The sequence below is a fragment of the Pristis pectinata genome, chromosome 3 (genome assembly GCF_009764475.1).
Source record: "Pristis pectinata isolate sPriPec2 chromosome 3, sPriPec2.1.pri, whole genome shotgun sequence".
NCBI lineage: Eukaryota > Metazoa > Chordata > Chondrichthyes > Rhinopristiformes > Pristidae > Pristis > Pristis pectinata.
In genome coordinates this window covers 3,588,585-3,602,515 of record NC_067407.1, presented here as the reverse complement: position 1 = coordinate 3,602,515, position 13,931 = coordinate 3,588,585, and the positions used below count along the sequence as shown (strand labels likewise).

Sequence of the window (13,931 nt, the reverse complement as noted above, 5' to 3'; positions counted from 1 at the left end):
TCCCTCAAGGTTGCCACACAGGTCGATAGGGTTGTTAAGAAAGCTTATGGAGTGTTGGCCTTCATTAGTCGGGGTACTGAGTTCAAGAGCCGCAAGGTGACGTTGCAGCTCTATCGTACTCTGGTCAGACCACACTTGGAGTATTGTATTCAGTTCTGGTCGCCTAATTTTAGAAAGGATGTGGAAGCTTTAGAGAGGGTGCAGAGGAGATTTACCAGGATATTGCCTGGATTGGAGGGCATGTCCTATGAGGATAGATTGAGTGAGCTCGGGCTTTTCTCTTTGGAGAGAAGGAGGATGAGAGGTGACTTGATAGAGGTGTACAAGATGATAAGAGGCATAGATCGAGTGGACAGTCAGAGACTTTTACCCAGGGCAACAATGGCTAACATGAGGGGACATAATTTTAAAGTGATTGGAGGAATGTATAAGGGGGATGTAAAGGGTAAGTTTTTTTACACAGAGTGGTGGGTGTGTGGAACACACTGCCTGCAGAGGTTGTGGGGGCAGATACATTAGGGACATTTAAGAGACTCTTAGATAGACACATGAATGATAGAGAAATGGGGGGGGCTATGTGGGAGGGAAGGGTTAGATAGATCTTAGAGCAGGATTAAATGCCAGCACAACATTGTGGGCTGAAGGGCCTGCATTGTGCTGTAGTGTTCTATTTTAGCAAAAAGCAAATTGCTGCTGGAATTCAGTGGGTCAGGCAGCATCTGTGGAGGCAAAGGGATTGTTGATGATCTGGTTGGAGACCCTGCATCAGGACTGAGACCGTAGACGGGAGATAGCCAGTAGGAAGGTAAGGGGGAGGGGTAAGGCAGGAGCTGGTAAGTGATCGATGGATCCCGATGAGGAGGGGTTGATGGGCGGATGGAGCTAGGTGGTGGAGGGAGAGGTGGAGGCAGCGCCGGAGGCTGGAGGTGATGTGTGGAGACAACAAGTGGCCCTCTTGAGCTCCTGGCTGCAAGATATTTCAACACCACTCCCCATTCCTATACCATCCTATCCGTCCTCAGCCTCTTCCACTGTCAGGGTGAGGCCAAACCAGGTGAGGAAGAGCACCTCGTATTGCACCTGGGGTGTCTACAGCCCAACAGCATGGATATTGAACGTTCCAATTTCATGCAATCCACATCCTTGCTCTTCCTTCACCTACAAGTTTGCAGATGATACCATTGTAGTGAGCCGTATCTCAAATAATGATGAGTCGGAGTACAGGAAGGAGATGAAGAGCTTAGTGACATGACATCAACCTTTCCCTCAATGTCAACAAAACAAAAGAGCTGGTCATTGACTTCAGAAAAGGGGGCAGTGTACATGCACCTGTCTACATCAATGGTGCTGAGGTCGAGAGGGTTGAGAACTTCAAGTTCCTGGGAGTGAACATCACCAATAGCCTGTCCTGGTCCAACCACGTAGATGCCATGGCCAAGAAAGCTCACCAGCGCCTCTACTTCCTCAGGAGACTAAAGAAATTTGGCATGTCCCCTTTGACACTCACTAACTTTTATAAAGTATCCTATCTGGATGCATCACGGCTTGGTACGGCAACTGCTCTGCCCAGGACCACAAGAAACTGCAGAGAGTTGTGCACACAGCCCAGCACATCATGGAAACCAGCCTCCCCTCCATGTCTATACCTCTCGCTGCCTTGGTGAAGCAGCCAGCATAATCAAAGACCCCACCCACCCGGGTCATTCTCTCTTCTCTCCTCTCCCATTGAGCAGAAGATACAGGAGCCTGAGGGCACGTACCACCAGGCTCAAGGACAGCTACTAACCCACGGTGATAAGACTATTGAACGGTTCCCTCATATAATGAGATGGACTCTTGACCTCAATCTACCTTGTTATGACCTTACACCTTATTGTCTACCTGCAATGCACTTCCCTGTAGCTGTGACACTTTACTCTGTATTCTGTTATTTTCACTGTACCTCAGTACAAGTGACAATAATAAACCAATACCAATACCTTTCTCTCCTTCTGGTCCATCCAGGTCCCCTCATACACCCTCATCTTTCTAATGCCCTCCCCATACCCCCAGTCACCCAGTTCTTTCCCTTCCCCCACCTGGCTTCATCTGCCCATCAATCCCTCCTCACATGGATCTTCCTATAACTTGCCAGTTCCTGATCCGCTCCTCCCCGTCACCTCCTTATGCTGGCTAACTCCCCTATATACTCTCAGTCCCTATGCAGGGTTTTGACCCAGAACCTTTATCTCCACAGATGCCACCTGACCTGCTGAGAAACAGCCCAGTGTTTACATACAATTGCTCACTTTGAAATTAAGGGACCAGTCAGCAGCCATTTTTATTGGGTGAAGTTCTCTCTCCTTCTGGTCCCTTAATTTTTGTTGATTTTTTTTTTACAGATTTTTGTTGTAGAAGGGTACTCATATTTAAAGCTTGCTAACTTAGAGCAGGTTATCTCCTTTCACGGACAGAGAAATATACAGCACTGAAACTGATACTTCAGCCCAACCATCCATGCCGACCAAGGTACCTATCAACGTTGGTTCTACTTGCCTTCATTTGGCCCATCTCCCTCTAAACCTTTCCTCTCCATGTACCTGTCTGAATGTCTTTTAAATTTTGCAGCTGTCCCCACCTCCACCACTTCCTCTGGCAGCTCGTTCCATGTACCTACCAATCTCTGTGTGAAAAACATCCCCCTCAGATCCCCTTTAAATCTTTCCCCTCTCACCTTAAATCTATGCCATCTCTAGTTTTAGACTCCCCAATCCTGTGAAAAAGACTATCTATCCTTTCTATGCCACTCATAATTTTATAAAGCTCCATAGAGGTCATCCCTCAGCCTCCTTCACTCCATGGAAACAGTTCTAACCTATCCAATCTCTCCTTATAATTCAAGTCCAAGCAACATCCTCGTGAATCTTTTTTGCACCCTCTGTAGCTTAATCATATCCTTCCTGTGGCAGGGTGACCAGAACTGCATACGATACTCCAAGTGCGGCCTGACCAACAATCTGCACAACCGTAATAAAATGTCCCTTCTCCCTTAATGCCTCAGCTAGTGAAGGCAGGCATGCCATTCACCTGAGAACAAAGAACAGTACAGCACACGGACAGGCCCTTCAGCCCACCATGTCTGTGCCGACCATGGTGCCAAGTTAAACTAAGCCTATCTGCCTGCATATGATCCATATCCCTCCATCCCTGCATATTCATGTGTCTAAATGCCTCTTAAATGCCACCCCGGCAACCCGTTTCAGGCACCCACCATTCTCTGTGTAAAAACAAAAATTACCCCGCACATCTCCTTTTAGCTTTCCCCGTCACCTTAAAGTTACGTCCGCTAATATTTGACATTTCTAACCTGGGAAAAAACTCTGACTGTCTACCCTATCTGTGCCTCTCATAATTTTATAAACTTCTATCAGGTCTCCCCTCAGCCTCCGTTGCTCCAGAGAAAACAACCCAAGTTTGTCCAACCTCTCCTTATAGCTCGTATCCTCTAATCCAGGCGCATCCTGTGAATTTCTTCTGCACCCTCTCCAAAGCCTCCACATCCTTCCTGTAATAGGGTGACGAGAACTACACAATCACTGCCCTAACCACTTGACTGAAGAGCCATATTTCAGGAAAGTGAGATACATGTGGTGAAGAAGGTCCCAGTGGTGTTCCGCTTTAAATGCCGCCTAACCAAAGATAAGATAAGATTTCTTTATTAGTCACATGTACGTCGAAACACACAGTGAAATACATTTTTTGCGTGGAGTGTTCTGGGGGCAGCCCGCAAGTGTCTCCACGCCTCCGATGCCAGCATAGCACGCCCACAACTTCCTAACCCGTACGTCTTTGGAATGTGGGAGGAAACCGGAGCACCCAGAGATACAGCTGCAACATGATGTCTTGATTCTTATACTCAATGCCCCGACTGATGAAGGCAAGTATGCCACACGCCTTCTTTACCTCCTCATCTACTTTAGTTGCCATTTTTAGGGAGCTATGGACTTGTACCCCAAGATCCCTCTGTACATCAATGCTCCTAAGGGTCCTGTTATTTACTGCGTACTTTTGCCTTACATTTGACCCTCCAAAGTACAACACCTCACACTTGCCTCCATCTGCCCATATCTGCAACCGATTGATTTCCTTCTGAATCCTTTGACGACCTTCTTCCCTATCCCCAACTCTACCAATTTTTGTGCCATCTGCAAACTTACTAATCAGCCCATTTATCGAAATATCACTGAGGTCACATCACTGATCCCTGCGGAACACCACTGGGACCTTCTTCACCACATGTATCTCACTTTCCTGAAATATGGCTCTTCAGCCAAGTGGTTAGGGCAGTGATTGTGTGAGCTGTGTAAATCCTGCTCAGTGCTGGAGGCAGAATTTGCCCTGCGTATCACTGGATCGGAGAAACAGAGAGCATCAAACGTACCTCTGACCACTATTTGAAAACTCTAACCCGCCGACGTCTCAAATGCTGGATGCGGACAAAGTGAGTTTGTTCTTACATGTCCTCCTCGTGTTGCAGACATCTGACTTATGGTCAGCCCGTATGTATGAACGAGCATTTGGGAGACCGGTGGGATGGACGGGGAGAGATTTTCCAGCTGCTGTGGGCTGCAGGTATCTTCTGGAACGGAGCATTTCCGCGTACCTTCTCTGACGCACTCACTCACCGGGTCAGTGAGACCGGCTGGAGGCCACTCTTCCTGTGCCTGCGCGGTCTCCCGTCACTGCTGTTTCTGTGACCTTCTCCCACACACTTGTTGTTCGTTTCCGATTTACTAACAGCTCGGGTGACGAACAGTTGTCAGGAACAGATCCCTGTCGTAACCCAGGGACTGCCTGCACTTTGAAGCCTTTATAAAGGTTAAGTAAAAATGGTGGGTGAGGCGATGTGAATCGAACTAGATTAATATTTTGATGGCCGAGGATCCTGTCATTTCAGGCTCTCTCTTTTCCTCATTCCTGAAGCCCCGTCTGTCCGAGCCATATTCAACTCTGTACCGAGAAAACTCTTATTAACCGTTCCTGAGCTGAGACTTCATCTGAACATGTAACTACTGGTGGCACCCAGTGTAAGTAAACAGATGAAATTGATCTCTTGTTACTCTTTGGCTTTCAGGTCTCCTTTAATGTGCCTTGGTCTCCAAACTGCAAGAATGAGCGATGCTTTGACTTTTTAACAATTTCACAAGCCTGTGACATTTTATTTGTGGCATCCTTTGATATTCCAAATGATATGCGGGACGGTTGCGTCGCAAGGTCAAGTGCTGCCTATCACCATGTTTTATCAGGTATGTTCAGTGAGACCTTCAACCTCACCGCCTCACGATACTGACTGAGATCCAAATTATTCAACTTGTCCTTTCAGGTATGTCGGCTTATATCAAACTGGGCATTGACTCCAGAAAGCTGGTGATGGGCGTTCGTTGGTCCGGTTATGACTATACTTGCCAGCGCTTTCTCGGGGTAAGGTGTTGCTCTCATGTATCTTCTCTATTTTCAATGAAATTTTGTCCATTGTTTTTTCATGGCTGTTATGTTGCGGTAGATTAAACGTCTTTACTGATTCATACGAACCAAGATAAAGAAACTGAGCAACTTACAGCTGTAGATCGACGAGACCTGAAGCACACGAGTCCCCAAAGCCCTGTGCCAAAAGTGATGTTTCCCGTGGCATGATGTTTCTGTCAAATGATCGACCGGCAGGCACGAGCATCCGCTGGGCGATCCACTGACCAGCATGTGTACACACACATTCTCTGTACGGTTTATCCGTACAGATCAATGGCTGTGTAATCTGTCTCATTCATTCCCTTCTGGAGAGGTGATTCATCTGTATCGCACTGGAAATGGGAGTGTAATTAGTTCATCTGAAGCTCAAGCCTCGGTCCCATCGGGGCACCTCATTGCACTTTGGAAAGACCCAATATTTTTGCTGCATGGTGACTCCTTCAAAAAATTGTAATAAGTTTAAGACTTCTCATGGCCTTCAATTTGCCATCAGTACTGAGCCACCTGTACTTGTCTAGATTAGATTAGGTTATTGTCATATACACCAGGGTGCAATGAAATTGTACCTTGGTAATCATAAATACAACAGCAACAGAATGGTGCAAAGTATAGATGTGTGAATTGTGGTAGTGCAAAAAGAAATGTTGAAGTGACAATAACGGAAGATGTAGAATTAAGGGTTCGAGACCATGGAAGCACCACCAGGAAGGGGATGTGAAAGAGGTGATTGATTCAGGAGTCTGACAGCAGTGGGGAAGAAGCTGTTCTTTGGTTGTCCGGGCTTTCGAGCTCCTGTATCTTCTCTCAGGGGGTAGAAGAGAATAAAAGGAATGGCCAGGGTGGCAGGCATCCTTGACGATTCAATCAGCCTTCCTTATGCAGCGCACTGTGAAGGTGGTGGACAGAAGGATGTGACGAGCCTGTGATGGATAGAGCAGTGTTTATCCCTCTCTGCAGCTTCCAGTGGTTTAGAGCAGAGCAGATGCTGTACCAGGCTGAAATGTAACCCATCTGGACACATTCTATAGCACACTGTAGAAGTTCGAGAGAATCCAGGTGGACAAGCCAAACCTTCTCAGGCGCCAAAGAAAGTACATACACTGATTTGCTTTCAGTATGGAGGGACCAGGAGGTTTTATAAGATTTCTTTATTAGTCACATGTACATCGAAACACACAGTGAAATACATCTTTTTGTATAGTTGTTCTGGGGGTTGCTAGAGACATGAATGCCAAGAAACTTGAAGCTGTTGACCATCGCTACAGCAGTTCCATTGATGAAGATAGGGTTGTAATCAATCGTCCCTTCCCCCAACACCCCCCCCCCCCCACCCCCCACAGTGCTTCCCCTGCTTCCTTAGATCAACAACCAGCTCTTTTGACTTGCTGACATTAGGGGCTAGGCTGTTGTTCTGACACCATTACACAGGTTGTGTCAATCTGTAAAAACAAATCACACTTCCTTGAGACGGTGCTGTACAATACCAGTTCCTCTCTTGTGAGTGATGTCCTGCATTCTGGAAGGAACGTCTGTTCATAAATCCAGACCAACTTCTACCCACAAAATGACCAAGGTGCCCAACCAAGCTAGTCCCATTTGACACATAACCTTCTAAACCTTTTCAATCCATGTACCTAACCAACTTTCTTTTAAAAGTTGTTATTGTACCTGCCTCAACCACTTCCTCTGGCAGCTCGTTCTATATACGTACCAGCCTCTGTGTAAAAAAAGTTGCCTGTCAGGTTCCTTTCAAATCTCTCGCCTCTCACCTAAAATCTATGCCTTCTAATTCTTGATACTATCTATGCCCCATGATTTTATACACCTCTATAAAATCACCTCTCAGTCTCCTAAGCTCCAAGGAAAAAGTACTAGCCTGTCCAACCTCTCCCTATAACTCAGACCCTCGAGTCCTGGCAATATCCTTGTACATCTTATCTGCACTCTTTCCAGTTTAATGACATCTTTCCTATAGCAGGGAGACCAAAACTGAACACAGTACTTCAAGTGCAGCCTCACCAGTATCTTGTACACCTGCACCATGACCTCCCAACTTCTATACTCAGTGCCCGACCGATGAAGGCCAGCGTGCCAAACGTCTTCTTCACCACCCTGTCTACCTGTAACTCCACTATCAGGGAACCATGTCCTTGTACTCCAAGGTCCCCCTGTTCTACAACTCTCCCCAGGGCCCTACCATTCACTAAATACTTATTACCATGTCTACTCTCTCTGTTACCTTTTCAAAAAATCCAGTGAGTTTGGGCTTCCCCTCTTTCCTAAACGTTATGTGCCCTTCATCGTTCAGGTCTCAATCCATGCATCTTTGTCTCTGTAACGGACATCTAAATATATGCCCCATTTCTTCACAAGATCACAAGACAAAGGAGCAGAAGTAGGCCATTCGGCCCATCGAGTCTGCTCCGCCACTTCACCATGAGCTAAACTATTCTCCCATCTAGCCCCAATTCCCGGCCTTATCCCCATATGCCTTGATACCCTGACTAACTAGATACCTATCGATCTCCTCCTTAAACACCCCCCATGATCAGGCCTCCACAGCTGTATGTGGCAACGAATTCCATAAATCCACGACCCTCTGGCTAAAGAAATTTCTCCTCATTTCTGTTCTAAGTGGGTACCTTCTAATTCTAAGACTGTGCCCTCTTGTCCTGGACTCACCCACCAAAAGAAACAACTTGGCCACATCTACTCTGTCCAGTCCTTTCAACATTCGAAATGTTTCTATGAGGTCCCCTCTCATTCTTCTGTACCCCAATGTTCTTTAATGTCCGAATGTATCGATGTAGTCTCATACGTGTCATGCTAACTCCTTCCTTTCAGTAGAATATATATTTTGAGCACTCTGTTGGACGTGATATGGTTCACATTGTTGTTCACGGAAACAGGCCTGCTGGCCCAACTTGTCCATTCTGACCAACCTGCCTTCCTGAGATACATTCATCAGATAAACCACTTCTGCTTTCCCTGTATTTTTCACATTATCAGAGTAACTGTACTTACACACATAATTCACTTGTCCTTTTTTATATTTCTCAGGCTAGCAGCTGTGAATTGGAAATGACTGCCCAAAGTGTTCCTTGTAGTTATTCTGCTGCAAGAAAGATCCCATATAAAGAGATCGTGCAGCGCCTGCCAAGATCACTGACTGGCAGATTCTGGGATGACGATCAGAAAGCCCCGTATTTTGTCTACTTGGTAAGACTGCATCAATGCACATTGGGGACTCGTGCATCAGAGCTTTCTTCACACAATGCAAATATTCCAATCGATCAGAGTGAATAATTTCTGTGTAACCAACTCCATAAAGCTCAAAACATCCAGTCTGCTTGGTGCTAATTTGGTGTAGGAGATCTGCCAAGAATTTGGGAGTGAATATTCCAAGTCCTGAACCTAGTTGATATTTTAAAGTATTTTGTATAATCAAACGTAGATGCAGAGATTGTCTTGAGTTTAAGATGAGAACAAACCAAATACGCTCTCTCAGATCGACAAAAATGGTCCATTTATATTATTACGCCTTTACCTTTCAATTCATCCTCTATCTTTGTTCATTTCTCTCCCCCAAACACTGACCCCCTATTGTGAGAAGCAACCATTGGATTGAAGAATTTAGGTTGCCTTTTGAAAATCCAGATACAATACACCCAGTTTCCCCCACTCCCATATTTTATTAAGAAAGCATCCATATCTGCTCAATATCATTTCCCTCGTATAAAAGATGTACATCTGTCTGACAGTAATACGAGTTTCTAGCTGCCCTTGTGAGAGATCCTTTAAAATGGCCAATTGACACCCATCTGCTCTCTGGCCCCTGCTTTCTCTCTCTATTCCTTTCCTTAAAAAAATTGTATCATAGACAGCTAATTTCAGGGAAAAGAGAATTTTGGAATATCTCCATCAATGCCTGTAGGATTTCTGCAGCCATTCAGAGTCCTGTGTTGGTGATCTTCACTTTCAGAGGCTTTGTCACATTTATCTATGTTATGCCGCATCTGCCAACTATTTTACCACTTAGTCAATTGTCTAAATTACCTAAAAGCTCTTTGCATCCATGCCTATTCACATTCCTGCTTATTTTCATCTCATCAGCAAACTTAGAAACAGTATGTTTTGTTCCCTCATCTGAACCATTGATGTATACGATGAATAGCAGGGGCCCACAGTCATTCACAAGTCTTCATCTGCCAGCCGAAGAATATTCTCCAATGTTTCTATTCGATATTATCAATTGGCTAAAATTTGATCCCCAGTAAATGGAATGCATACGTTGTGTCTTCCACTGTGAAGATAGAGACAACATATTTATCTAAAATCTTATTTTATTACCTATCTCCCTTTATAATCGACTTAAGAAAATGATAACAGAACGCTTAGGAAATATTAACTGAATCAGACAAAGTCAGCACAGATTTATGAAAGAGTTATTGAGTTTGCTGTGTACATGAGATTACATGTGGTGCATTTGGATTTTCATAAAACTGAATAAGTCCCACATGAGAGGTTAGTGTGCAAAATTTAGCACCTGGGACTGATGGTATTTTACTGGCATGGATTAAAAATTGGTCGCTAGACAGAAAACAAAGTCGGAATGAAGGATACTTGGGCTGGCAGGTAAAGACTTGTGAATGACTGTGGGCCCCTGCTATTCATCGTATACATCAATGGTTCAGATGAGGGAACAAAACATACTGTTTCTAAGTTTGCTGATGAGATGAAAATAAGCAGGAATGTGAATCGGCATGGATGCAAAGAGCTTCTAGGCAATTTAGACAATTGACTGAGAGGTAAGATAGTTGACAGATGCAGCATAACATGGATAGATGTGAGGTTATCCACTCTGGAAGGGAGAAACGCAGAGTATTTTTTTAAAACGATGATAGATGGGAAATGTTGGTGTAAAAGGGACCTACCTAGGGGTCTCAGGCCTCCTTTGGGACATGGGAGAGACAGAAGCACCCAGGGGAAACCCACTCAATCACGGAGAGAATATACAAGCTCCACACAGACATCACCGGAGGTCAGAAGTGAACCTGGTCACTGGAGCTGTGAGGCAGCTCCACTACTTGCAACCAAGTAAGTCTGCTTAACAATTCCAGTGTTATTCAATTTCAAGTTCAAGTTTATTGTGGTCATGGGCAGACATACACAGGGTATAAATGCCATGAAAATTAGCTTATTACAGCAGTAGCACAGTATGCTACAAGACAAGGGAAATGTTGGTGTAAAAGGGTCTTAGGCCTCCTTTAGGACATGGGAGAAACAGAAGTACCCAGGGGAAACCCAATGGAATTGCAATTCTATTGCAATTCACCTATCGGTGAAACAGGTCTACAGCAGATGCCATCTCCCTGGCCCTACACTCAGCTCTGGAGCATCTGGACAGTAAAGACACAGACGTTAGACTATTGTTTATTGACTACAACTCTGCCTTCAATACAATAATTCCAAGCAAGCTTGTCACAAAACACCTCCCTCTGTAACTGGATCCTGGACTTTCTAACAAGCAGACCGCAATCACTGAGGATGAGCAGCAATACCTCCGACATGATTATTCTCAACACTGGTGCCCCAGCCCTCTACTCTACTCCCTATACACTCACGACTGTGTGGCCAGATTCTGCTCTAACTCCATCTACAAGTTTGCAGATGATACCACCATTGTAGGCCGTATCTCAAACAGCGATGGGTCAGAGTACAGGAAGGAGATAGAGAGCCCAGTGGCATGGTGTCATGACAACAACCTTTCCCTCAATGTCAACAAAACAAAAGAGCTGGTCATTGACTTCAGGAAAGGGGGGCGGTGTACATGCACCTGTCTACATCAATGGTGCTGAAGTCAAGAGGGTTGAGAGCTTCAAGTTCCTGGGAGTGAACATCACCAACAGCCTGTCCTGGTCAAATCACATAGATGCCATGGCCAAGAAAGCTCACCAGCGCCTCTACTTCCTCAGGAGGCTAAAGAAATTTGGTTTGTCCACTTTGACTCTCACCAACTTTTACCGATGCACCATAGAAAGCATCCTATCTGGATGTATCACGGCTTGTTACGGCAACTGCTCTGCCCAGGACCACAAGAAGCTGCAGAGAGTTGTGGACACAGCCCAGCACATCATGGACACCAGTCTCCCCTCCTTGGACTCTGTCTTTACCTCTCGTTGTCTTGGTGTAGCTGCCAGCATAATCAAAGACCCCACCCACCCGGGACATCCTCTCTTCTCTCCTCTTCCATCGGGTAGAAGATACAGGAGCCTGAGGGCACGTACCACCAGACTTAAGGACAGCTTCTACCCCACTGTGATAAGACTATTGAACAGTTCCCTTATACAATGAGATGGACTATGACCTCAGGATCTACCTTGTTGTGACCTTGCACCTCATTGCACTGCACTTTCTCTGTAGCTGTGACACTTTACTCTGTACTGTTATTGTTTTTACCTGCACTACTTCAATATACTCTGTACTAACTCAATGTAACTGCACTGTGTAATGAATTGACCTGTACAGTCGGTTTGTAAGACAAGCTTTTCACTGTACCAAGTGACAATAATAAACCAATAACCAATAACCAAGAACAATGTGTCCACCTAACATTGGCTTTTATCTGGGTAACTCTCTTTTGCTTTACGGCAGGATGGTAGAACATATCACGAGGTCTGGTACAATGATCCAGAGAGCATTTCAATGAGGTCATCGATCCTGAAGAAACTGAAACTCCGTGGCATTGGTGTGTTGGCTGCAAATAATATAAACTACACTGGTGATGCCAGAGCAGCAATGCAGGCTGAAGAAATGTGGAATGCTCTGTGCCCTCCCTGATGAATGTACTGAGTTTGAACCATTTAATTTTTGTATAATCTGATCACTTGCAAGAAAACAAAATAAAAATAAACTAATTTCCAGCAATAGCAGTTAAATAAACATTGATTCATAAAAAAACGTAACATTTTATCTAATAAATTTAAATGAAAAGCGGTGTACTAATAAATATGTACTGGAATGTTTACAATTTCAAGCAGCTTCGATTGTTTGTAATTGTATTAACACTGTATTAATTGACAAATTGTTCAATGACAGCACAAGGTAAATCTTCTTGCTACTTAGATTGTTCTTTGGATTGTCGGTATTTATCTCTCCCACTGGGCACTGATTTAACTCTGATAACGTACATGTGTGTCATCTGTTTAATTTTTTGGTCTCTATGATTTCATTTCTGCCTTGTTACAAGTTTAAGTGTCAGTAGTAGTAGTACCATGTCAGGGCGGCATGGTAGCGTAGCGGTTAGCATGACACTATTACAGTGCCAGCGACCCGGGTTCAATTCCCGCCGCTGTCTGTAAGGAGTTTGTACGTTCTCCCCGTGTCTCCGTGGGTTTCCTCCGGATGCTCTGGTTTCCTCCCACATTCCAAAGACATATGGGTTAGGAAGTTGTAGGTGTGCTATGTTGGCGCCAGAAGCGTGGCGACACTTGCGGGCTGCCCCCAGCACATTTTCAGTAACATAAAAAGATGCATTTCATTGTGTGTTTCAATGTACATGTGACTAATAAATAAATATCTTATCTTATACAGCCTTTCAATTGTTCCTTTCCTCCATTAAGAGTTGGGAATGGGCCAAAACTTACTATCCTCATCAATCCTTCGTCTCCTTCTCAGGAAGTCCCTCAGGACCAAGGATGACTTGTTTCCCCTCCAGTGCTGTGGGTTCTGAGGTGACCAGTGACGCCAGAGTACGCCCCACAGTCTCCATCAGAAAAGGGGCAGGGGGCGTCTGACACCACAGGAAGGTGATAAATCAGGAGGTGATGCAGTCTTTCTGTCGCTTACATCAGGTACAGGTGGAAGCTGAACGCATGGACTCAAGCTTTTCAGCGCCGGCTGGAATCCCTCTTCGTCATGGGCCCAGGAGTGAAAACATCCGTGAATCTTTTCCTTGTTCCATTGAGTTAGCTCCTTCCTGTGACGGAGCTTGGAATAGAGTGTGTGCTTCAGGAATCTAGTATCTGGGTTGTGAATGATGTGGCTGGTTGACTTAATTAGGATCTCAGTGCTGAGGATGTTGTCTTGGAAGAGAACATTGACTTTGGATCACTTCTTCCAGTGGAGTTCAAGGATTTTGTGGAGGCAGAATTGGTGGTATCTGTCAACTGCTGGAGGTGCCCACTGCAGGTAGTCCAAACTCTGAAGCATGTAGGAGGACAGAGATCCCTGCAGTCCAGTAGGTTTTGTGTTGGGTTTAAGGTCTGACCTTCAAACATCCTTTTTTTCAACTGGCCAAGGGCAATGCTGATGTACTGAAGGCAACGGTGAATTTCATCACTGATATTTCCTTTTGTTGTAAGGTGGCTCAGAGTATGGCAAGGGTATTTCCAGGGGCTCATTGTGAACCTCTAATGTCAAAGAGT

The 13,931-nt window shown here is 45.0% G+C and overlaps 1 protein-coding gene across 2 annotated transcripts; it reads left to right on the top strand.

The window, feature by feature from the left end:
- Window positions 1–4,409: 4,409 nt before the first annotated feature.
- Window positions 4,410–13,067, top strand: LOC127568555 (di-N-acetylchitobiase-like). 2 transcript variants are annotated; one of them, XM_052012442.1, is made up of 5 exons: window positions 4,410–4,480; window positions 5,114–5,285; window positions 5,363–5,460; window positions 8,566–8,724; window positions 12,160–13,067. In XM_052012442.1, the coding sequence occupies exons 1-5, from the start codon at window positions 4,463–4,465 to the stop codon at window positions 12,343–12,345; spliced, it is 633 nt and encodes a 210-aa protein (XP_051868402.1). In that variant the 5' UTR covers window positions 4,410–4,462; the 3' UTR covers window positions 12,346–13,067. The 2 variants fall into 2 exon arrangements, with proteins under 2 accessions (XP_051868402.1, XP_051868403.1); XM_052012443.1 differs by lacking the exon at window positions 4,410–4,480 and adding an exon at window positions 4,688–4,871.
- The last annotated feature ends 864 nt before the right edge of the window (window positions 13,068–13,931 follow it).